General features: G+C 49.4%; 1 protein-coding gene across 1 annotated transcript in view; it reads right to left on the reverse strand.

Moving 5' to 3' along the window:
• Positions 1-503: 503 nt before the first annotated feature.
• Positions 504-25,068, reverse strand: part of GABBR2 (gamma-aminobutyric acid type B receptor subunit 2) — a 336,043-nt gene continuing 311,478 nt past the window's right edge. The window contains exons 14-19 of the mRNA XM_032860690.1: positions 18,299-18,409; positions 15,195-15,419; positions 12,659-12,841; positions 10,050-10,179; positions 5,932-6,049; positions 504-3,091 (exon numbers count right to left, since the gene is read on the reverse strand). Of these exons, the coding sequence (XP_032716581.1) occupies positions 2,926-3,091; positions 5,932-6,049; positions 10,050-10,179; positions 12,659-12,841; positions 15,195-15,419; positions 18,299-18,409 (933 nt within the window). The 3' untranslated portion in view covers positions 504-2,925. The remainder of the gene's footprint in view (positions 3,092-5,931; positions 6,050-10,049; positions 10,180-12,658; positions 12,842-15,194; positions 15,420-18,298; positions 18,410-25,068) is intronic.

The following is a 25,068-nucleotide window of genomic DNA, read 5'->3' on the forward strand; positions in this document are numbered from 1 at the left end:
TTTCATGCAGAGGGATCTAGAAGGGTGTTTTGGATGGGAGCCTGAAGGATGGCATGATTGGAGTGGAGCTGCAGGCTGAGGGCCCAGTATGGGTTAGTTAGGGACTTCTTGTTTGCAACAGGTGGGAACTGGACTTGAACTTAACTAGGCAAAATGGGTGATTTATTTGGAGAATGGAGAACCCTTCACAGCAGGGGAAGGACCCTTCAGGAATAGGATTCAGACACCATCAGGATCCATCTCTTGATTCTATTTCTCTCCATATCAGCTTCCTCTTTCTCTCTCATGGCTGACTAAATTTCCTTGCGAGGAGGAAGCCTGGAAAGAGCCATACTGGCCTGGCTCAGGTCACCCCAGCTGACATGGTCGCGGGGCTTCTCTGTTACTGTCCGCCAAAGGGAGGGAGGACGCTGAGGAGGCACACCAGAACTGTCCCCCGAGTTTCTGAGCAGAGGAATACACCTGCTTGGACCTGCATTTTGGGACGAGTAGGCATTAAAGAGGACAGTTTTTTTTCCTTTTATTCATAAAAACAAATTTGCAACAATTTATTAAAAATTGATACCATGCAATAGGGGTACGAGAAATTCCTCATTTACATTTGATTCTGGCAGTCCCGGTCTAATTTAAAGCATTTGTGCACTAACGTCACTGGAAAATGCCTTCAGGCTGAAGCCTCTTCGGAAATGTACGGTGTGTTTGCTGCATATAAAAGAACAGAACCGTTAGATAGCTAGAGTCACTTCTGTGGGTCTTGTTATTTGCAGGGAAATTAAAAAAAAAATGGGTGAACCTACAGTATCATTAAGACAGAAAATGTACTTCGTGGGTGAACCTAGAAGACTGTGCACGGTCAGGGGTCACAACGGGTTACGGACGCACACACTCACCTCCGACTGTCCAATACTTTTTGTTTCTTTTTGTTTCCTGCTATGCTGGAATAATATTTCTACAGGTATATTTTTTTGTGTGTGTGTATACATTATGTACAATGAATTGTCTCCTTCCCTTGGAAAAATTAATGTGGTCCTTTAAATTAAATCTGGTTTTGGTGAAATCAAGAAAGCAAGTCAATACTGGTAATACACAGTGAGTGACAACACCGATTTGTAGTGCCTAAAACAGACGATGACTTCAATTGACCTGTGATGTGTTGACATTTTTTTTTTCTCTAAAAGCTACAGTACCTCCATAACCTCTCTTTGCGGGGGAGGGGAGAGGAAAGCTATGCTACGTGAAATCAGGTGTTTTTGAAATGTTGGCGATGATAAGATTCCTGTGGGCCCTTTTGTCAAAGTCTGGTGGTGACAGCAGTATATTCCTGACTTCAGTGGTCTGGGAAGAGATTATTGCCTGCCTGTTGAAGCTGCCATTAGGTTTCTTTAGGGAGGGAGCGACCGCTTGGTTGTGCAGACGTCCTGGACGCTGTCCTTCAGGCCTTTCTTTAGCAAAGAATGAACCTGCCTAGGAATGTCACTAAAGTTGTCGGGAGCCTCTCTCCGCCAGGTTATCCTGGTAGAGGGCTGTGCTGGGACCTTCTTTGGGCCAAACCCCTGGCGGTTGTGAGGGCCGAAGGTCACGGTCATCCTGATTCCTCACGGGTCACGGCTGCTTCACTGTTTGGTATGAAGCTTTTCTGGACAAGATCAAGTTTTGATCCTCAGAGAGACCCTGTGAGGTAGGCAGGACGGGGGTTATCTCAACCCCAATTTCTTGGGGAGGGGAAACGGAGGCTCAGAGAGACAGTAGGGACTTTCCCAAGGTCAAGAAGGGAGTCAGCCATGGAGTGAGGACTGGAGCCCAGGTCCGTCTGACTCCCAGGCCAGTACTCTCTGTTCGGTTGAAAGGGAAGAGTGATCTTATGAATGAGAACCAGTGTGTTGACTGGTCACCTCCGTGAACCCCAAGGGCGAGCTCCCTGGCTTTTCCGGATGGAAGGCCACCTTCGGGAAGCCAAGGAGAGCCCTCGGCCAGCAACTCTCTCCCTATGACTACAGGGATGTCTTCTAGCAGAATGCCCGATTCACTTTGGTCAGAAACAAAGTCAGTGGGAAAAAACCAACCCCAGCCAGCCCTTGGGCCCTGATGAGAGGTTAAAGTGCACAGTCTTTCTTTAGAGTGTTTGCTGGAAACAGACATTCCATGATTAGCTCGGGTGGTCCCCCTGATTACCGGAACACCTGATACAAACACAAGGACATGGCCAACGTGGTGGGTGCTTGACCGACTGTCGGTGAATGCTGCAGAGCGGGTCTGCAGTGACGTGCCCTAAATCCCCACGGTCCCGGAATGGGTGTTATTGTGTTAATGTGTGGCATTGATTAGAGAGTAAGGTCCCACCGGGAGGCATGTGAGTCAGCCTGTTCCCGTACCCCAGCCCTCGGGCCGCCTGGCTGCCCGGCAGACTCCCTGTTCCAGGAAGGCTGGGGTTGGCTGCCCGGGCGGCTGGGGGCCAGGCTGCCCTGCCTGCCTCCTACCCCAGAGGGGAGAAGGGCTGGCCTGGCCACAGCCAGGGATGTGTGTGCAGAGGCAGAGCTGGTTTCTCCAGAAGCCCCTCGCCTCTTCTCAAGGCTGCTCAGGGACACTCGGTGACTTCTAGCTGGAGTTCTAGTGATTCGCTCCTTGTCTAGGATTTTTTTTTTCTTTTTTTTTGCAAAGTTTCAAAATATCCCAGCTCCTCCTTCTTTGCAGACATTAAGAAGTCATTTCCGTTCCTCTTCTTTGTGAAAGAATAAAAACTTCACAAATAAGGCGCGAGGTCAGGTGCCAAGTGCCCCCATCCTGTCCACCTGAGTGCCATCGAGCAGTCCCACAAGGCCAGCCGTGGCGCCCAGCGGCTCTGCAGCCAGAGCTGACAGTGTTCCCGTAGCCTCTGCTCCATGTGGTTCTGTCATGGGGGAGGCCCCGGTCCCAGGCCTCCCACCCTTACAGGCCAGAGACCATGACTCGGAAGGAGGGTGGCACGTGTCTGTGGCGGGGGCTAGCGGTGGGGCTGACGCAGGGGCTCACACAGCTGGCGTCCACGCCTCCGATGGATGGGAGGTAGGCGTGGTGGAGAATGGGGAGCTGGAGGGACAGCCGGCGCTGGATGCTGTGGCAGGGAGAGAGAGAGAGAGAGAAGGAGAGAGAGAGGGAGGGTGGAAGGGAGGGGGGAGAGGGAGAGAGGACTTTTAGTGAAGGCTATCCGGTCACTCACCAGAATATTCCTTGGACTGTCTTTGGCTAAGAAGCTGATGGTGGAGACCAGTTATCCCGAATCCAAGATCTGTCCATCCCATCATCTAGCCATTCACCTACACCTGCCAATGACTGCCCTGAGAGGAACCAGGGAGATGGACTCAGCAAAGGGGATGAAGTCTTCCTGAGCGTGCGGCCATCCCTAAGAACGGATTTTGCTTATCTCATGGGACTTTGTTGCCAGACGGTTCTCACTCTACTCTCACAAGCCTCCAAATGGACTGCGGGGCTTCTCGATGCTCTGGCCTCCTCATTGGCTCCTCTGACCCTGCCTTGCCCAGGACCTCTGTCCTTCTTGCTTAGTTGACTTCAATAGGTTTTTTCCTGGTCTTTTAGCTTCTTTGGTGACTGGTGTCATCTTTCCACCTCTGGGGCGGTATTTTATTTGAGGCTGCCTAAGATCTTTTTTCTAATTCTCCAGGTGAAACTTCTACCCACTCACCACCCAAACCCTATACTTGGGTGGCTAGTTTCCCCTAAAACACTGCTAAAGGCCACTCATGCTTGCCTTTGCACACAATTTTCCCCCAGCCTGGAATACTCTCTCTACCTCCTGATCTGATGAACTCTTTCCCCTTCACTATCCACTTCAAACTCCTCAGAGAGTGGGCTCCTTCCTTCTCTGAGCTCCCAGAGTTCTGGGTAAATTCCCAGAAGCACAGCCAGAAAAGCCCCAAGGCGGGGCAGAGGCAGGGGTGGTGTGTGACTCATGGCAGCGTGTGTGTGTGTGTGTGTGTGTGTGTGTGTGTGAGAGAGAGAGAGAGAGAGGGAGAGAGGGAGAGAGAAAGAGCGAGAGAGAGTGGGGGGTCTGGGCTCTTCCCAGGTGCATCTTGTGTGGTTCTCTCTCGTACCTGGGAAGCTGCATTCTCAGTATCCTTAAGGCCTCCCTGTGTCCTCAGTGCCTGACCGCTCAGGTGGGGACATCCCCCCACCCCCAGATCTTCATAAAAACCCAGTAAGTAAAAGAAGTGCTGCTATTCTCCACTATAATGATTAGGGAAGGGTACAGAGTTTATGTAACGTGGACATGACAACGAAGCCAGAAGTGGGGAAGGTGGGTCTCCTGCTCCTTCTGGGAAAGAAGTTTGGTGAGGGAGCACAGAGCTCTGTGAGGGAGGCAGATCACCTCACGGGGGTGGGGGGCACCTCATCTCAACAGGTGTGTCCTGGTGTGTATTCATGGCACTGATGGGATCCTGAGATAGAGGGGGACAGATGCAGTGCCCCCCCTCATTCCCTGTGCACTGGAGAGTTTCTACCAAGGACATGTCACAAGTGCTCACGAGGTTAGTGTGCTGGAGATCTCCTTTTGAAATTCAATTTGAACCTGTCTGTGTACTCTGAGCTATGATTAACCCCTGAACGCCAGAGGGTGCTGGCAGAGTCCAGGGAGAGGGTTACTGAAGAATAAACTCTGACCTGGAAGGACTAAGGCCTGGGCAAGGTGGCCATCTGTCTGAGGCTCTCAGAGCCATGGCACTTTGCTGTCTGCTGAGGTCCCATTTACACAGTCATTCATTCAACAGCACTTGCCAAACACCTACTCAGTGCGGGAGCCTGCATTCAGACCAAAGGACACGGGAGGGATGCACACCTTATCTTCAAGGTGCGTATACTGTCATGGAGGCTACTAATAAGTAAACCTCTGACGACTACCATAGAACCATAATGATCATTCTGGAATGTAAGCCAATGAAGCCTTGGAGCTAACTGGGTTGAGAAGGCTATTGGCCCTAACCCCAAATGACCTCAAAATACACTATAGTTGGTGATTTGGTTGTCTCTGCTGCTTGTCACTTCCTGGGGAGCAAGTTTCAGTGTTGACACTTCTTTCTTCCTTCCTTTCTTTCTTAAGATTTTATTTATTTATTTATTTGAGAAAGTGAGCCTGGGGGGTGGGGGCAGGGGGTGGTAGGGGAGGAGGCAGAGGGAGGGAGAGAATCCCAAAGCAGGGCTCGATCTCACGACCCCGAGATCACAACCTGAGCTGAAATCAAGAGTTGGACGCTTAACCGACTGAGCCCTGAGGGTCGGTAGCGCCAGGGTTGACATTTCTAATCTCTGCTTCCAAGCTGCTATGAGCAAAGGAAGAACTCAAAATTGCCAGTGGGAACAAAGCTAACAGAGATGTCCGGGTCTTCGCTTAGAGGCCACCTTCTCACTGAATCTCCTCTGATCACTCTATTCAAGGTTACAATCCCTGACTGATTCCCCTGCTTTATTTTTCTCCAAAGCACCTATGATGTAATACACTAGATGCTGCTTTTTAAAAGAAGTTCTTGTGCCACTGGGTAGAATATAAACTCTGCGCACGAAGGGATTTTTGTCCGTTTTTTTCACTTCTATGTCTGATACACAGTAGGTGTCAGTGAAGAGTTGTGCAGTGAGTGCATTTAGCAAGGTTAAATTTTATATATAATGAGGGCACTTTGCCTCGGTGGGCTTGACGGTCAGCAGACCTGGGTTCAAATCCCATCTCCTGCACTTCGGAACTGGGTGGGCGTTGACAAGTCCCCTCCCCTTTCTGAATATTCGTTTTCTCATTTGTAAATTGAGGCTTGTAATTTGACCTGTGTCATGGGGTTGCTGTGGAGTTTAAATAAAATAAGGCACGTGAAAACGCCCAGCAGACTGAAATTGCTGTGCGGGACTAACACGCTCTTCTGCAATAATTCTCAAGGAGAAAATACTTACTGTTCTGGGGAGTTGATATCTTCTATAGGATCTTTGCATGTTCGAGAGGCCTCTGTTGTGTTCCATTGTAGCTGGGGATTTGGATCGAGGTGATTTTTTAAAATGGCCTTTCCCCCATCTGAATGCAAAACAACAAGATCACAACACATTCTGTTAACTTCATTAAAAAAAAAAAAAATGCAGTCTTTCTAGGATGCTGCCCAAGGAGAGAGAATGCAAAAGAGCCTATTATCCCTTCAGAGCTGTGGTTTCTGCAGTCTCTCTCGGGACTAAGGCAGTGAATCTAGAAGCTTCTAACCAGGGATGGAAATGGCATCCTGGGGACTTCCTTTCTCCAAGAAAAAATCAAGTTAACCAATGTAAGCAACATAACTTGGAAATGAAAAGTTCTAATATAAAGGCCTTTTTCACTAGTGTACAGGGATGTGATGACAGAGGAAATAACCCTCCAAGGTAAAAAATATATATCCATAAGACTGCCCAGGATGGAAAAGAATAATAGTAGTCAGTAAACTGCTGGTGGGAGTACAAATTGGCATAATGTTTCTGGGGGGGGTCACTTGTCAATAAGCATTGAACACTAAAAAAAAGTGTTCTACCCAGAATTTTTACTTCTGGGATGTATCCCAAGGAAATAATGAGATTATGCATAAGATGTTCAAGTCAGCGTTACTCGTAATATAAAAAAAGGGTTGGGACTAATCTGAGTATTTCCAGTAACAATGGATTAGTTACATACTCATGTGTGTGGGGGGCCTCCTTTCAAAGAAACACTGTGTAGCCATAAAATGTGGTGATGTGCATGCTTTTGCAACCCTCTGTGCTTCAGAACTATCTAGAGAGATTTGAAGAAATACTAAATATAACCCCCTCCCCCAGGGATCTGGAGAAGCACCGGGCTTTAGTTGTCTTTCTGTAGTGTGTGACTTTGTGACTGTCATCTTTCCCCCATGTGAGTACGGTGGATCCTCTTTATTCACTGATTCTGTATTTGTGAATTCGCCCACTCGCTAACATTTATTTGTAACCCCAACTAATACCGGTAAGGCTTTCACGGTCATTTGCTGACACACACAATGTTGAAAAATTTACATTGACTTCACGGTCAACAACCCTATAAAGCACGCCCAAGTGCAAGACGGCTGTGACATGCCTGACGGAGAAAATACATGGCTTAGATGGGCTTCGTGCAGGCACACTTTATAGCACTGTTGACCATGAGGTCAATGTTAACGAATCAACACTGTATATTAAATAAGACGTCTTCAAGCAGAAACACACATACAACAAAGTTATGTCATGGGTTGATCAAAATGTCAACCTGAGAGAGCCTTGCAGGAACCAAACCCTGTATTCCTCCTCAGGAGCAGTGGTTTAGTAGTCACTCATTAATTCATGGTTCACAGCAACTTTATCAGAGACAATCACCGTGAATAATGAGAGCTGACTGCATATCCTTATGATAAATCCCAAAACTGGAACTGTTGGGTCAGAGCCATTTCTATTTCAACCGGCAATGTTTCCCAACTGTGTCCTCAAACTCTCTGTAACTTTTTGGTTTCTTGTCTTTGCCAGTCTCATTGGTGAAAATGGTATCTCACTCAAGATTTCATCTGCATTTTAAAAAAGATTTTATTTGGGACGCCTGGGTGGCTCAGTTGGTTGGACGACTGCCTTCGGCTCAGGTCATGATCCCGGAGTCCCGGGATCGAGTCCCGCATCGGGCTCCCAGCTCCATGGGGAGTCCGTTTCTCCCTCTGACCTTCTCCTCGCTCATGCTCTCTCTCACTGCCTCTCTCTCAAATAAATAAATAAAATTAAAAAAAAAAAAAAAGATTTTATTTATTTATTTGGGAGAGTGAGAGAGAGCAGGAGCAGTGGGGCGGGGGAGGGTCAAAGGGAGAGGGAGGGTCAGAGGGGAAGGCGGGTCAGAGGGAGACTCCATTCCAGGGACCCTGAGATCATCACCTGCGCTAAAGGCAGCCGCTTACCTTAACCCGCTGAGCCACTCAGGTGCCCTCATCTACATTCTCTTAATAAGGAGTGAGCTTCAGGGGCGCCTGGGTGGCTCAGTGGGTTAAAGCCTTTGCCTTCAGCTCAGGTCATGGTCCCAGGGTCCTGGGATCGAGCCCCGCATCGGGCTCTCTGCTCAGCCGGGAGCCTGCTTTCTCCTCTCTCTCTGCCTGCTTCTCTGCCTACTTGTGATCTCTGTCTGTCAAATAAATAAATAAAATCTTTAAAAAAAAAAAATAAATAAATAAGGAGTGAGCTTCAGCATCTTTTCATAAGCGTATGAATCTCTTGCACTTCCTTCTGTGAGAACTCTCTTTTGCCCAGTTTTCTTCTGTGTTGCTCTTTTTTTGTAAATTAATTTACATATAATTATATATATTTCATATAAATTATATAAATTTCTCCTTATATGTAAGAAAATAAGCACATTACCTGAATTATAATATTTTTTGGCTTGGTTTGATTTTTTGATGACTTATGATGGCTTTTGTGTTGTTAAAAAATTCTTTTTTACAATTAAATTTATCCACCTTTTCTTTTGTGGTTTCTGTGTTTTGCATCGAATTGAGAGAGGCTTTCCCGTCTCTGAGATTATAAAAAAAAAATTCTCCTGTGGGTTTTTCTGTTTTTTTTTTTTTGTTTTTTTTTTGTTTTTTTTTAGTTCTTTCATGGTTTCACTTTTTACATTTAAATCCTTTATATATCTGGACTTTATTTTTGTGTGAGGTGTGATGTACGGATTTAAGTTTATTCTTTTCCAGATAGCTATCCACCTATCCCCATTAAATGTATTGAATGATTCATTTCCCTCCACTAATTTGAAATGTCCACCTTTACCAGATACTAAAGTTACTGTGAATAATTTTTATTCTTTGAATTGACTTGTAACTTATCTCAATTCAAACTTTTTTTGCAATCATCCCACCCTAACTCTAACCCTAAGAACTTGATAATTTTTAAAAAAAATTTTTTAAAAGATTTTTAATTTTATTTATTTGACAGAGAGAGAGATCACAAGTAGGCAGAGAGGCAGGCAGAGAGAGAGAGAGGGAAGCGGGTTCCCCCCCAAGCAGGGAGCATGATGCGGGGTTAGATCCCAGGACCCTGAGATCATGACCTGAGCCGAAGGCAGAGGCTTAACCCACTGAGCCACCCAGGCGCCCCTAATAATTTGCTTTTATAATAAGAATACTTAGGATTTAGGTAATGAGAATAAAAGAAACGATAAACAACAACAACAAAAAGAAACTAAAGAATTTTCATTGATTTAAAAATAATTTTATAGCAAATTAATGAATAAATACTGACAAAATACCAGCAACAGAGAAGTATACTAAATGAATCCTTTCTTACTTTGTACTTACTGTTCCTTTTCACATAGGTGGATACTGTTAACAATTTGGTGTTTGTTCTTCCAGACCTTTTAAAAAATGCACTTAGCACATGCACACACAGACGTGCAGATGTATGTGCATTTATGTGTATCATGCTCGCGTTCATCTCACTATTTTCACTGGGAGGGCTCTCCATATCTGCATGAATAGATCCGCCCCATTTCCTAACAGCTGTATTACGAACCTTGTTTGGCTGTATAATAATGAATGAAACTGCCCTAAACGATGAATATTTATTTTATTTTTTTTTAAGTTTTTATTTATTTATTTGACAGACAGAAATCACAGGTAGGCAGAGAGGCAGGCAGAGAGAGAGGAAGGGAAGCAGGCTCCCCGCCAAGCAGAAAGCCGGATGCGGGGCTTGATCCCAGGACTCCGAGATCATGACCCGAGCTGAAGGCAGAGGCTTAACCTACTGAGCCACCAGGTGCCCCTTTATGCACTCTTAATGACACTGGCGATCTCTGAAAATTTGGCCGAAATGTAGGCAAAACCCAGGTTGCTGGCCATGACATGTACGTGTGCCACCGGAACCCAAGAGACCGAGGGACAGAAGCCCCAGGTCTAGACAGATGCTCCAGCTCTGCCTGAGTGGCTTCAGGTCATCCCCCCCTCCTCTGAGCCTCAGTTTCTTCATCGGTAACGTGGAAGATGGCCAGCTGGTGTCTGATACCCAGGTCCCCACGTTCCAGGGACCCCGCCTCCTCCTACCTGTGCTCTCAGTGAAGTTTCCAAGGTTGAGGATGTCGTTGAGCTCTTGGTAGTGGTTCTGTTTAATGTAGGTGGTCTTCTCTGGTGTGTCCTGAAGCTGCATAGTGACCTCTTCCAAGTCTTTATCCAGCTGGAAGACAAAGGCTCCAGCTGAGTCAGAGGCCCGGGCCCAGCCCCTTCCCCAGCTCCCAGGGTCATGGGACTGGGCCTCAGGTGGGCCTTGGGAGGGCACCCAGAGCCAGAGAGGCCCCGGCGCTGGGGACGAGCTGCAGAGGGCCCCTGCTGGCTGTTGCTATAGGAAGGGCTGGGGGGTGGTGGTGCCTGGGCTTCGCAATGATGCGTTCAGAGCAGGCTGGCTTCTCGAGGAAGCAGCTGGGCCCGCCCAGGGCAGCAGGGCGGGGGAGGGTCAGAGCGCGGGCTCTGAGGTTGGACAGGTCTCGAGGCAAACCCAGGGCTGCCCCTTACTGTCTGTGGACTGGCTCTCGAGACTGAGTCTCAACTCCTTCATCCTCAGAATGCAGCAATCACAGCACAAGCCTCTGGTTACTGCGGAAATTCAATGAGACAATGCACTCAAAGGTTAGCCCCGTCCCTGACACATCATGAGGCTAACCTGCTACAAGAATAAAAGTGCCATAATTATCATTCCTGATGCCCCGAAGGGCCCTTGCAGGGGAGGACCCTTGGGCTGGTCAGGTGTAAGCCTCACAGAGACGCCGAAGCCTAGGACTGTAGGGGCTCCTTTAGAAGATGGACTGCAGCTGCCTCCAGGTTATAGAAAACTCAGGTGCAAGACCTGGGGCAGTCTAGCCCTTGAGAAGCCTGGTGTGTGTGTGTGTGTGTGTGTACACGTGCTTGCATGTGCATGCACACATGTGTTTGTGGGGGGAGGGGGTGGTAACTGGGAAGGGCAGTGGACATTCTACTATAGTGTAAGGAAGTTATAAACTGTAAAGTGTTGTTCTGATGTCAAGACCTCAGCCATTAATACATCTTCACGTGGAGGAGGAGAGAGATACCGTTTTCTGTGTGCCTCAAACAGTGTGGCTAGAAGCAAAGGAGGTCAGATTGTGTTTCCATTCCAGGAAAAACCACCCAGCACTTTAGGGATTTTGACAATGGCTTCGTTTTCAGGTTTCCTGAAGTGAGGAGCTCTTTATTGCTGGAGTGTGCAAGTTAAAGTCAAACATCAAGTCATGGTCGTTCTACTCAGAGAGAGGTCTGACATTAAAACCGAATGAGCAGTGGGCTCTGAGGGACAGAAACCTTTCCTCCTTTTCTCTGGTGACCAGTGGGAGGGAGGGCTATCCCATCCTAGAGCCGTCAGGCTTAGATGCATGGACAACTATGCTGTAGATCTTTGTGACAGACTAATGTGAGTTCCCCAAAAGGCTACTGGGTCTAGCAAATAAACATATGGAATGTCCAGTCCCATCTGAATTTCAGATAATGATGCATCTTTTTTCTTAGTGCCAGTATATCCCAAATACTGCCTAGGCCACCCTTACACTAAAAGTATGCTTGATTGCCTGAAATTCAAACATCACTGGGACATCCTGCATCGACTCTGGCAACCCCGTGTCTCACACAGAAGTGTGATCATGCAAGTTCTTGCCTAGGTAACTGGAGTAGACCCAAAAGGTGCACAATTTTTGTATCACTTGCTCATCCCTTGTGTGGGCTTCCTCTTCCCCTCCTGCGACTGAGAACAGGACGTGCCTTCCCCCCAGCTTTAACTGTCCCCGTGAGGAAGGCACCTTGGGGAGTGGCAGACAGTAGGAGGGAATAAGCCTCACCCAGTTACGGCCATGGAGGCAGAGCTATCTGCCAACTTGGACCCATCTCCTCAGGGCCATTAGGTGAGAGAGAAATATTTTCTTTGGGCCACTTCATTTTGGGGTGTGTTTGTTACAGCAACTTAGTGAGTTATCCTAACACGCTCTCCTTCGTTTCTTCCCCATTCCCCTCGTCGAATGAGGGTTTCTCTGGGAAACATGTAGCCTGCACACCAGAGGCCAATCACCCCCCTGGACACAAAGACAGAGGTGAAGAAGGGGAAGGTAATTTGTTCTCCTCTCCCAGGTAATAGAACAGAGGTCTGGCTTAGGCATAAAGGAATCTAGTTATGGCCTCTCTGGAATACTGAAGAACCAGTTAAGGACCCTCAAGAGGACCATGTGGTTCACCTCAGCAAGCTCTCCTGCCTGAGAAGTTTCTCTTTATGTCTTGCTGTACATCATACGGATGAGGGTGGTTGTTGGGTTGGAAGGGTGAAAAATCAAGGGTGGGGGCTTCTGCACACTTAGGGAGCTCCTATAATCTCAGAGCTCACAACTTTCTAAGAACTCCTTTTTTCCTGAGGATGTCTGGAATCGGGCCACAGCTGGACTCCATGAGTCTGGGCCAGGTGAGCGGCTTCTGACAAAACTGCCTCTGCCTAGTTTATGTCCCCACTGGTTCTCTCCGCTGTAACCCCAGCCCATGGGACCGCACGGCCTGATATGGTGGGAGTCCTGGGTAGGGGGTAGTGAGGTCAGGAGCAGCAGCCCTGGGGCAGAAAGATGCAGCTGGGAGGCTGGGGCCCTGGCTGACGGTGCTCAGGGAGCTACCTCTGTGATCTTCATTCGTAGGCGATGGTTTTCAGACTGCAGGCCCTCCAGGCGGGACGTGCTTGCTTGGTTCACGCTGGTGACTGAGGTGGATGTTTTAGAATCTTCCTTCTTCTGATTCTGAGTGAACTGGAATCGTCTGTTCTGCGTTGCCGCGTCTGGGTTTGTTCTCAGAGTGATGAGCTGAAAGGACAAGGTATGGCTGAAGAGAGAAGCCCGGGGTCCTCCCCCTACAACCTCCCATCCACTCTGCCACAGCAGGTCCTGTGTTGGAGGCGGCAGGCACACAAGCTCTGGGCTCAGAGCCTGTCTCTGCCACTCGCTTGCCTGTGACCTTGGGCAGGCTCCTCCCCCCTGCACAGAGTCTCAGTTTCCTTCCTCCTCAGCAGAAGTCTGGTCTCCTGAGCCTGACTCCACCTGCCTCCCAACCACCCCGAGGAGCCCACCAGCGCCTCTCAGGCCCGATTCCAGCTGAGCCTTGCTCTGCCTCAGGCCTCGTTCCACATGGAAAATAATAACCCCGAGGGTGACATGGAAGATAACAGATGGAGGCCAGGGAAGGCTCCTGCTTCTTAGAACCACTGAGTGTTGAGGACAGACTTGTGACTGGCTCGGTCACAGACAAAAGCATTGTTACCGAAGAGAAAAGGCTGTCACTCATCCTCATCTTACTCATTTATTCAAAAAACACTTCCGGTCTCAGGTAGGCTCTGGGCCTGCTCTGGAGAGCAGGGACTGGATGAGGCAGGGCCCCTATCTGCCAGGACCCAACAATGCAGAGGCCAGAAGTATCAGGGGCAGCCTGGGCTGTGGGTGCTGTGGGCCTGGGCTGGGCTCTGTGAGGCTGAAGGATGGTGAGGGAAGGGAATTCTGGGTGGGGGTAGGGGGGAGAAGAGGCATATTCAAAGCAGGGGGCCTGGGGTTCAGAGTGTTTATGGAGAAGGGCAGTCTGGATGGTGGGCAGAGTTCTTTGGGGAGACTGGAGGAGTCTCAAGGGTCCTAAAAGGCAGCCTGGTACTGGGGACTTGATTCTGGAGCCAGAAGGGCAATGAGGAGCTCTTAAGGGTGACAGAGGAGAGTGGTCAGGGCTGGGCTTGGAACCATCTGACATCTTTGACCAGAATGAGAGAATGTCAGAGTATAGGCAGAGAGGCCTTGGTGTTGGCCTGGAGCCTGGGCAGGCGTTGACAAGCAGAGAAGGTGGGCATATAGGGCAACAGTGCTCCAGGAAAATCATTGCTTGGGGACTCATGGGATAGAGGTGCCATGGGCCATCTGTTTAGGGCACAGTGGACCCCGACTGATCTCTGGTCCCCCCGTAATCCAAGGCACACCCTACCCCACTCGGGCCAGTAATTCCTCCCACCCTATCTCCATCTCCCATTCTTCTCTGATGCCGAGAACAGCCCACTGCAGGGACTCCTAAGATGCCAAGGCCTCTGGTTCACCTGCCCACTGCCGGGAAGGATAAGGTTCGAAAAACACCTCTCAGGCTGGTCTTGAAGGTCAGGGCTTCAGGTGAATGGAAAATGTAAGTGGCTGTTGAAAGTGGTTATTTATTCCTTTTTATCCACTAATACTACTTTTTTTAAAAAAAGATTTTTATTTATTTATTTGACAGACAGAGATCACAAGTAGGCAGAGAGGCAGGCAGAGAGAGAGGAAGGGAAGCAGGCTCCCTGCTGAGCAGAGAGCCCAATGCGGGGCTCGATCCCAGGACCCCGGGATCATGACCTGAGCCGAAGGCAGAGGCTTAACCCACTGAGCCACCCAGGCACCCCACTAATGCTACTTCTGAGGTTCCATCTGAAGGATGGAGCCAGAAATGGGAATCATGTGCTATGTAGAGAAAAGAAGTTCATTTATAATATAAAAAATCTGGGAACGGCTGTACTGCTCATCAGTAAGGGAATGGAGTGGACAAGAAAACGTGGAACATCTCCCATCAGTGGTGGTTATGACTGAGAAACACAAAGGAGAAATTCACAGTGGAAAAGGCAAACTCAGCTGTAACTGAGAAAGCAACACTGCCTAACCATTTAAAAAATACAGGGGGTGGGGCGCGGGGTGGGAGCCTGGGTCTTTCAGTTAGTTGAGCATCTGACTCCTGATTTCAGCTCAGGTTACGATGTCAAGGTCCTGGGATCAAGTCCTGCATCAGGGCTGCACGCTCAGTGGGAAGTCTGCTTGTCTCTCTCCCTCTGCTATTTCCTCTACTCTCTCGCTCTCAAATAAATAGATAAAATCTTAAAGAAAAAAAGACTGGAAGGAAACACATAAAAAATACGTAGTTTTTAGTAAAAAAAAAACCAAAACGAAACAAACAGTGATTATTTTTGGGTGGTGAGACTCTGAGATTTCTGGAAAATTCGATTTTTACTTGTTTGCATTTTCCAAATCTTCCATGTGAACTGTAATCATCCCAAGTAGAGAAAACATAAAATGGCTAGGAAGTGGAGGAAACCCGTAGTGCCCTGGGCAGGAGCAGAGGCCAGAGGGCAGGATGTTGCAGGGGGGTGGGGGAGGCACGCCGTACCTTGGGCACAAACACCAGGCAGAGGGTGATGGTGCTGCAGAAGATGATGACCAGGGCGACGATGCAGAACTGCACATTGGGCTGGTCCCGGGTCAGGAAGGAGACGGCAGCCCCAATGATACACATGATCCCCACGTTGTAGACACTCATCCCGATGTACTTGCTGTCGTTGAGGGCAGGGATGCTGACGTTGCGTGTCTCCCAAGCCAAGAAACACCCGAACAACTGAAATGGTGAGCGGAAGGGGCAGTGGTCATTATCATGTGGTGGCTGGCACATACCTGCTGCTCTGAGAAGGGGCGCTGGCAGCTTTGCTGTGGCCAGGTCTTCTGGATGTCACCTTCAATCTCCACTGGTGGCCCGGGGGTAAATTACATTGAAGAAAGGCCCACTGGGGGTGTTACAACATCCAGTTCTCCTTTGCCACAGCACTGGTTTACATACAGCAGGCCATGGTGGAAAGGGCTCCCAGACATGATCTTGACCATCTCCCCTCACTCTAGAGAGAGCCCTGAGGCCCAGAGAGGAAGGGGCTCGTCCAAGGCCACGCAGTCATACAGTGGCAAAAGTGGACTGTATTTCCAGAACTCCAGTCCAGTGTTTTTGTCTAATAAGGCAGAGCCCCTGTGTCTATTACCTCTCAGTGCACAAGGTCACTCACAATAGAGACTACATAACCTAATTTGTCCTCGAAGCCAGGTGTGATGTAAGAGTAGGTTCAGGACAGGGCCATGTAGGTGGGAGTGGTGTGTACAAGTTCTGGGAAGGATCTGTAAAGGGAAATGGGTATCTATAAAGTATCTATAAAGGGTGTTCCTTTCCCTCCTTCCTAGTAGATGGAGTGAAGTGTGATGGGTGGAGCTTGAGCAGCCATCTTAGACCAAAAAGTTGTCTGAGTCTACAGTGTGGGAGCTGTATGGTGAAGATGGGTGAGCTGAGATTCTGGGAGCCCCCCCACCAGCCCTAGACTGCTCATCTGAGAGGGAAGTTAACTATCTCTTTAATCACTATAATTTTGGGTTTTCTATCACCTGCAGCTCTATCCCTAACCAATATATCTCCCAACAGAAATGGACAAGGTAGAGGTAGGTCCAATGTGATTTGAAGTAAGGTGTGTAGGGTTTAGCCTTCATCGGTGGTCTAAGAGGAGGGCTGGTTGAGGAAGAAGTGCGGACAGAATGCCAGCCAGAACGGTGGTGTGGGTGGGCGGGGAAGGAGCTGACCAGGACTGCTGGTATGAGACGTGAGGAGGAGAGATGGCCATGGGAAGATAGAGGTGGAGACTGGAGCGATGTGGCCGCAAGCCAAGGAATGCCAGAGCCATCAGCTGCCGTGAGGAAGCAGGAAAGCATTCTCCCTAGAGCCTCTGGAGGGGGCACAGCTCATGCTCAGTGGGGGCCAGCGTGCTGAAACTCTGACAGGGGTGTGGGCTGCAGGGCCGGGCCTACTCTCTCCAGTCTTGAAGTTCTGTGGTCTCAGAGCGGGAGGCGCTAGGAGCTAGAATTTTAGTCACAAACCCTAAGGGCCGGGAGGGCTGAGGATAATCCTTGTGCACACTGCAAACAGTAAAACACTCGTGCTGCCAAATACAGCTTTTACTGACAGGATCGGCTGAAGATATTAGCTTCCCTGGAAGAGAGATGGTGGACTCCAACCACTTTTGCAAGTAGGTGGAGAAGATAGGATGGCCAAAACATTACCGGTAGTCGCAGTCTGAAGAGTCAGTCAGCTTCCTCATAATCTAATTTCACACAGTCTTGGATCAGGGAGGGTGGAACCGGAGGGGTCCTGGAGAGCCTGGTTTCACTCTCTCTATTCAGCAGGGGCTGGGGGCCTCAAGTCCTGGGTACCGCTTGCTTCCTGTGAAGGGAGCGTCTTCCTTCCTCGGAGGGGTGGGGGTGGGGTGCCACCAAATCAGTGACCACTGCTCTGTTGAACAAAATCCTTCTTTCATGTGGACTTGAAAGCTGCCCACTGGCAACTTTGCCCACTGATGATGGATCTGCCTTTGGGTCTATGCCACCTGTCTCTGACAGCTCCAGTGTCCATGTCTCCTGAGTGCCCTTCTCCAAGCCCGGGGCCATTGGCTAGTCCTCAAAGTCCCATTTCCACTCTGGGACCCTCCTGTGGGCATCTTCAGGATCACTCCTTTGTGGGGTCTGGATTGGGGCCCAGGGGTCCTCATAGAATCTCTATGGAAACTAGTCTTGACTAGTATGAAGTGGGGGACAATCTCTGTCTAGGGTCCCCTAACACAGGGGCCCTTCTGGTGGGGGCCCTCAGGAACAGTTCTCCGAAGCAGCAGCAGGTAATGATGCATTTGAGCAGGACAAGAAGTCCCACTTTCTCTGACCTTTGGAGACAGCTTCATTCTTGGCCTCTAAATAGAGGCTACACAGAAGCAGATGGTGGGTTAACCTTCCTGTGGAAAGACCTCAGGAGGGTACGGGAGCTGGTTTCCTGTCCCTGGAGGGATTTCAGTGGAAGCATGGTTTGCATAGGATTGGAGAGAAGATTCAGGGGTCAACGGGGGATAAGGTGGGGTGTGGCTGCCCTTTCAAGTCCTTCCAGACATGTGGGGTGGGCTTGGTACACGATCTTTGATTCTAACAGGTGGCTGGAGTGGAAAGACGACTGAGTTCGGAGGTTGGAGGTTACTAGTGCCCTTTAACTTCTGTGAGCCTGACTTCTATAAGATGAGGATGATTCCATTAACCTACTACAGATTTTGAGGGAATCCAGTAAAATGTGGGATGTGTTCGCTAAGTGTTGACAGACTGCCATTCTGGGAGTATTATGGTGGCTGCCGTGAGGCCCACTCACAGGTTTTGGGGTTGCTCTGTGGTTAAGCTCTTGAATCTGCCTCTTACTACTGAGTGACCTTGGGCAAACCAAGCCTCAGCATCCTCATCAGTGAAATGGGGCATTATCTGCACCATCTCAGAGTTTTGTTGTGGGAACTGAGAGACCATGTGGGAGACACGGGGCCTGGCAGTTAGTGTTTTGTTCTGGGGATTCTATTTTTATGTTCACAGAGGCCTCTAGGAGAGAGAACTCTGACAGAGAAGCAGCCCCCCAGCGTCTATCTCCCGCTCTGCACCTACCATGAGAAGCCCCTTGTAGGCATAGACGATGCCGAGCCAGATGGTCATGTGGGTGTTCTCACAGTGCTCCAGGAGAGGGCGGATAGAGATGTCCCGTCCTGCTGGGTCCGGCTGAGCAAAGAGAAAACAGAAACCCAGGAATGGCACTGGGCACCTTTTCAGCAGCCAGGGTCCCATCTGATGGCCACTTGCCCTCCCATGAGCTACAGCTAGTCCCTTGTCCAGGAGGCCTTTTGGGCCCCCTTCTATGTTCTCATGGGGCTGCTTTCTGTTTGTCGGTCATGATTCAGCCCTGCACTCTAGTTATCTGTGTTCTTCATGCCTTTCAAACATGAGTCAGATCTCCTGAGCGTAGAGAGTAGGTCACTTCCTGGGCTCCTAGTACTTAGCATGAGACCTGGTCCAGAGCACACATCTGTAATGTTTGTTGAAAGAGTGAAGGTGAGAATAAGGCACAAGTTAATGTCAAGAGGTCTTCAGGTGTCTCTGGGATTAACTCCATAACCATTGGCTGGGCCAGCCGTGGGGCCTGCCAAGCTCTTCTAAGGAGACTTTCTTTCCCATCACCCCCAGTGAAGGAGCAATGGGGGCAGCCATGTTATATACCACATGACACATCCTGGGCCAAAGCTGATTGGACAAAGGGTGGGTACCTGACCCACAGTAGCCAATCCAGAGTCTGGTCAGAGACCTAGGAGGTTTCCTAGTGCAGTGTTCTGCTCAAAGAGGAATGGTGGAAAGGACCCTATCCAAATATGGTCTCTCTCTCAGGAATTTGAGCTGGGAAACTGGGCAAGAATCAGCCACATGGTGGAAAGAGAAGAAAAACACATCCAGAGAACAACAACAAAAATGTATATTCTACATATTTTTTTTTCTGAATTATTTACGAGTAAGTTGCAGACACCCTGACCTTTCACCCCTAAATATCTAGCAAGTATTTCCTAAGAATGAGGAGATTCTCTTACATAACCACATATACTTACCCAATTGAGGACATTTAGCTAATACAGTATCTAATGCGCTATCAATTTTCAAATTTTGCCAATTGACTCAATAATGTCCTTAAAAATAATTGTGGTTTTTCCAAAGCAGAGCCCAATCTGGGACCACGTCCTGCATTACTTATCATGTCTTTAGTCTCCTTTAATCTTTGATGATTTCTCCACCTATTTTTCTCTTCTACGTCGTGGATATTTCTGAAGAAGGCCGTTCAGTTATTTGGTAGAATATCCTTCAGTTTAGGTTTGTCTGATGTGTTTTCATGATTAGATCTGGGTTATGCATTCATGGCAGGAGTCCTATGTAAAGTGCTTGTTTTTGCCTCGTTGGAGCTTCACCTCAGTGGCACTTGATGGCACTCTGCCCCACTACTGGTGATGTCAACTATGACCATTTGGTTCAGGTGATGTCTGCCAGATCTCTCCACTTCAGAGGTACCATTTCCCCCGTGTAATTAATAAATATTCTGTGGGAGATACTTTGAGACTGTGTGAGTGTCCCATTTCCCCCACAAAGGTCAACTCAGTGGTTTCAGCATCCAGTGATGGTTTCTATCTGAGTCACACTCCTTCGGTGGCCACAAAATGGTGATTTTTTTTTTTAACTCTATCATTTTATTTAAATACTTGACACTCCATTGTAAACAGATCTTTCCTTTCCTCTCATTTATTTATGTATATCGGTATGCATTTAGGGGTTCCTTTTCCATTTCCATTACTATCATTTATTTTGATGCTCAGATTCTCCCAGATTGGGTCAGTGGGAAACTCCCCTGTGCAGCCTCATGTGTTTTCTCAATACATCCCCATAATTTTGGGGAGCACTTTCCTACACCTTGGCACAAGTACCTCTATTTCTTTGTACTTTCCTTTCCCCAGCCTCAGAATCAGTCATTTCTCTGGAGAGTCTTGTTTCTTTTTGATGGAGAATGATATTTAGAAACCAAGATCTGGGCACTAGATGGGCTCACTGTTCCAAGGATATCAATACTTCAAGGATCTTCCTTCCTCCCTCCCTCCTTCTTTTCCTCCCAGGACCTTCCTTTCTCCTTTCCTTCCTCCCTCCATCCCTTATCTCTCTAATCCACCCATCCATCCACCCATCCATCCATTCATCATGATTCTATGTATCTATCCTTTTTTGATCTACCATCTTTTTATAGATTGATGTAAACAAAACCCTATGCCACAGGGTTCTTGCTTCTTCCCATTCCATATTTGCACCTTTCTTCTCTCACAATGAGATCACTGGTTTCCTACAATACCAAGATAGTCACTCATTTGCTCAATACTAAATAGGCACAAAATAGTTTTAGAATTTCTATATCCATGCACCACCAATAACAAAGTAAAGTTGAACATATATTTGTGAATCTATCTGCCTTTAGAGAAGATACCCACTGACGGTGTCTCATCAAAGAGCTGTGTCTGGGATAGAGTGGTCCTGTAGAGGCCCAGGGTAAAGCCCAGGCCTGAAGGTAACAGGTAGGCATCCCCAGAGTCACTCACCAGGAAGAAGGGACATTTTGGTGGGATCCAGAGATGTGGAAAGCAGGCCTTAGGTAAGTGGGAGTGGGCACTCTATTTCTCTCGGCCTGCTCTCTCGGCCTGGCCTTTGAGGCAGGCAGTGGTCTGGGCTCCTGTGATTTGGGGAACAGAAAAAGGAAAGGCGAGGGAGGTGGGGCCTGTACACCCAGGCCATTCTGTAATCAGACCATTCAGGTCTGGTACGATCTCTCAGGCTTGATTTTCCTTTTGTTTTCCCTTAGCTCTGCCACTTTGGTTCTGTGGTCATTGAGACCACAGAGAGACAAGCCAGGAGAAGGTGATCTCTAGGACCCCAAGTCCGAGTCAACAGGCCAGAGATGGCCCCTCTGCTGCGACCAGCCCAGGAGCTGGGCTGGATTCTAGTAAGGGGGTAGGGGTTTCCTGATGTCTTTTCATTGTTTAATTGAGGAGATGGCGAAAGTGGCTGGTGCGAAGGTCAACAGTGACTTCTAACAGCGAAAACTGGGTTTCCCTAATGCCTGACAACCCAGCAGACATCAGAATGCAACAGCAAAGGCCCATTACGGTCACGCATGAATAGCAAACCCATTAATGATGATAGTAGCTGTTGTTCTCCAATGAAAGGCAATAATTTATGATGGACTCTTAGATTCTCTGTGTAGAAAGGACTGATGCTGTCATATACCATTGTTCAATGTTATGAAACCTCTATTCCCCAGAAGCCAAGAGCGGTTGTCAGGCTCTTACGTCCCCAGCGAGAGAGAGCCCACCCCCTCCCACTCTTGGTGAGTGGCTGCACCGATCTCCTGGGCCTCCACCCCACAGTCCTTGCTTTCCTTTGGGGTCCTCAGAATAATCCCAAGCCCTCTCCTCACATCTGCACGCCCTTGGTCGGGTGGGAAAGAGCTGCAGTGAAGGTACACACCGCCTCCCGCCACGAGTCGACCTCGTCCTTCAACCTGTTCCAGTATACCACTGACCTATGGGCTTGTCCTGGAGCCCAGCACTCCAGGTGGCGGTGAACGAATCTGCCTGCACCCTCGCTCCACATCTCCTCCACTTTCTAAACAATTGCCTTCCTCCCGTGATTCATATGTCCCTCATGGTTGACTAAGACTCCATTAGGTAGTTTTCCTGGAGCTGCTGCTGGCTCTGTGTTCCCCCTTCTGCAGCTGATGTTCTAGCCAGGTTACCTTTTAACTTGTTAATAACCCCCGCCCCCTGCCAAGTTCCCCAGCCTGGTCTGCTCTGACCGAATCCCTACATCCGGGTCTGTTAGCCCCCCACCCCCATCTCAATAAGCTTAAACACAGCCTAGGCTGCAGAGGTGAGAGGGCAGCACAAAATCAAGGGCCAGTGGAGAGCTCAGAGAACTCAACAGTCGAAGGGTGGGCGGAGCTGTTTCTGCCCTATCCTCACACAACACAAGCGCTGATCCAGGAAGAAGCCACAAAAATCTCCTGGTCATTAACATCACCCTCACACAACCCCATGTCTGGGCACACCAGGGGTTGGGGTGGATTTAGGAGTGATGAGGTTCAGGTACTCCTGGGGCTAGGAGATGGGGAGTCTGACTGGTCAGTACCCCTGTACCTGAATCACACTCCTTCAGTGGCCGCAAAATGGTGATAAAAGCCCACTGTAAAAGCTATGCCTTTTCTTCTCTGATCTGTTCTAATCGTGCCTGGGACTGGTGTTCAGAGGGGTCAGAGCAGTCCAACGCACGGAGAGAGGTGTATTGGATAATGCAAAGGGTGGGTTGGGGGGATGGAGAGGGAGGACACTGGGGGCGTGGAAAGCTGCCACCCCCTGAGCGCTTATTGGAGTCATTGTCATACACCAAAGTGCCACTAGAGGGCACCCAAGACCCGCATAGAGGGTCTGGCCCAGCAGCCCGCTCACCCTCTGCTGAGGACACAGCTACTTTTGTGGCTCAGTGGGGCCCGCAAAGCATCAACAGCATCCTGTGCGACTTTAGAAGGCACCCAGTGGTCTTAAAGGAGGCCAGATTTCCAGGGACCTTGGAGGACTGGTCCCACCTCTTCCTGACAACTGGAGTGGGATGGGAGGGTAGAGGATATTGGGGAACACGGGGCTGGAGGACCCAGGCCTACTGACCCTACCCTCACCCTGCTCTCAGTGTGGGCCTGCCACACAGCCCAGGGCCAGCGATCCCAGGGCACTGATCTGTGCTGGCTCCGGCGGCACACACACAGGACACAGACCCCAGCAGATGCCATGCGGTGGTCTCCCATCAGGGTCTGAGTCAGGATGTCAGCCCTGCCTCCCCATATGATTGGGGACTACACAGTTTCCCCTGGTCTAAATCAATCCCCAGGGATGACTGGCCTATGAGAGCTTTCAAATTGACTTTTTTTCTTTATTTCTCTTCCTTACTTGTTGCCCACCTGGGCAATTACCTAAGTAGTCATTTGTTTACTCCAATGTAACTAGAAGAACTACCATTTGCTAGGTACTGTTCTGGGCATGGGGGAACACAGCAGCTATGAGGATGGACACAGTCCAGTCCTCAGGACTCTTCCGTTCTGGTAAGATCAGGACAATTCCATGACAGAGAGCCTCAGAGGGGGACTGAGTCGAACTAAGCTGTCAACAACTGCCCTAGGAACACTGAGTGCTGCTTGTCACGGATGACAACACAGCAGGTGCGAAGCTGCCAGCTCTACCTACGGTGTCTTGTCAAAGCCTGGTAAGAAACCAACAACGTGTTGTACCCATTTTACAGATGAGAAAATGGAGGCACAGAAAGATGAGAGAAATCTCCAGCTAGTCAGTGTCGGAGCTGGGTTTAAAGCCAGGTCTGTCTGCCTCCCACACCAGTGGTCTTTACTCCCTCTCCAGGTGCTTGTCCCAGCCTGCCCTGCCTCTCGTGAACACTGCATCCTATTCCAAGGGGACAGTGGACATAACCCTTGAACCCCACTGTAGAAACTGGGAGGGGCAGCTTGGGGGAGGAATGATTTCGTCGTGAAATGTTCCAACAGAGGCCCCATTGGAAACCCCCGGAGCTCTGTGAACGCCGAGTTTTAGGGCCACAAATCGAAGGCAAGCTGGTAAGATGCTGTTCCTGCCTGACAGGGCACAGTGCCCGGCAGAGAGACCATGCCTGTCCGTTCTGCCCGCAGGCAGGGAACGCTCGCACCTGACTCCTGGCTGGACCGCCGCTCTGTGGGAGGCATGCAGAAGCTGCCCGGGAAAGCCTCCCCCATCTGTGCAGCCGAAGGAGAGCAGCTGGCCCGAGAGTCCCTCTGCATAATATAATTCCTCAACAATGTAGGTCAGCGGCCCCCGCACACATGGACAGGCAGGGCATCCGGGCGTGGGCTCAGGTGCTGGGTCCTGAAAGGTCAAAGGCTTTGGTCTTGCTCTACCATAGACTTACAGGATGACCATGGGCATGCCCCAAACTTTTCTAGACCTCAGTTTCCCACCTGCAAAATGAGTCCGACTAAGGGTTACTTAGGGCGTAGTTAATGTGAACCAGAATAATGGAGGGATGGCGATAGTCTTCCTGTATTCCATGACTGTGTTTGTCCTCCACTCGCTCAGCCTGCTGTGTGCCTGGCACTGTGCTCCATGCTGGGCCCAGATGTGTCAGGCTGACCGGGTGCTTGCGTTCCTGGAGCAGGCATTCTAGCAAGGGCAGACCACACATCACAGCTGTGAACAGAGCTGCTGAGGCCACTCTGAGAAGGGCCTAGAAGGGTATCGGCTTCAGATCAGGGGGTCTGGGAAGGCTTTCCTGAAGTGGGGACATTCAGTCTGAGGCCCGAAGGCTGAGGAAGAGCAGCCATGTGAGAGCCTCAGGGAACAGCATTCCTGAGACAGGGAACAACACATAGGACGGGCTTTGGCATGTTTTAGGAACCCAAAGGAAGCTAGTATGGCCGGCATGTTATCAGTTCAGTGAGGGGCCGGCCCTGCTTCCCACTGGATACTGTACACACAAGCCCCCAGGGAGCTTGTTAAAGTGCACATGGGGTCAGTAGGTCTGGGTGGGGCCCATGATGCTGCATTTCCAATCAGCTCCCAGATGACCCCGATGCTGCTGGTCCCGGGACTGCCATTTGGGCAGCAAGGCCTTAAAGGATTCTTCTTTGCTTAAAGATGCAGATTCTCTCATTGCTTGCACACTGGTGGCAGAGTGACAGCCCAGCACAAGAGCAGACTTGAAAGCTTGCTCCTATGTTCTAACCCCAGATCAGACCCCAGGAGTACGTGTTTCCATGTGTCCTGCGT

The sequence above is a fragment of the Lontra canadensis genome, unplaced genomic scaffold (assembly GCF_010015895.1).
Source record: "Lontra canadensis isolate GAN:19392208 unplaced genomic scaffold, GSC_riverotter_1.0 scaffold19, whole genome shotgun sequence".
Lineage (NCBI taxonomy): Eukaryota > Metazoa > Chordata > Mammalia > Carnivora > Mustelidae > Lontra > Lontra canadensis.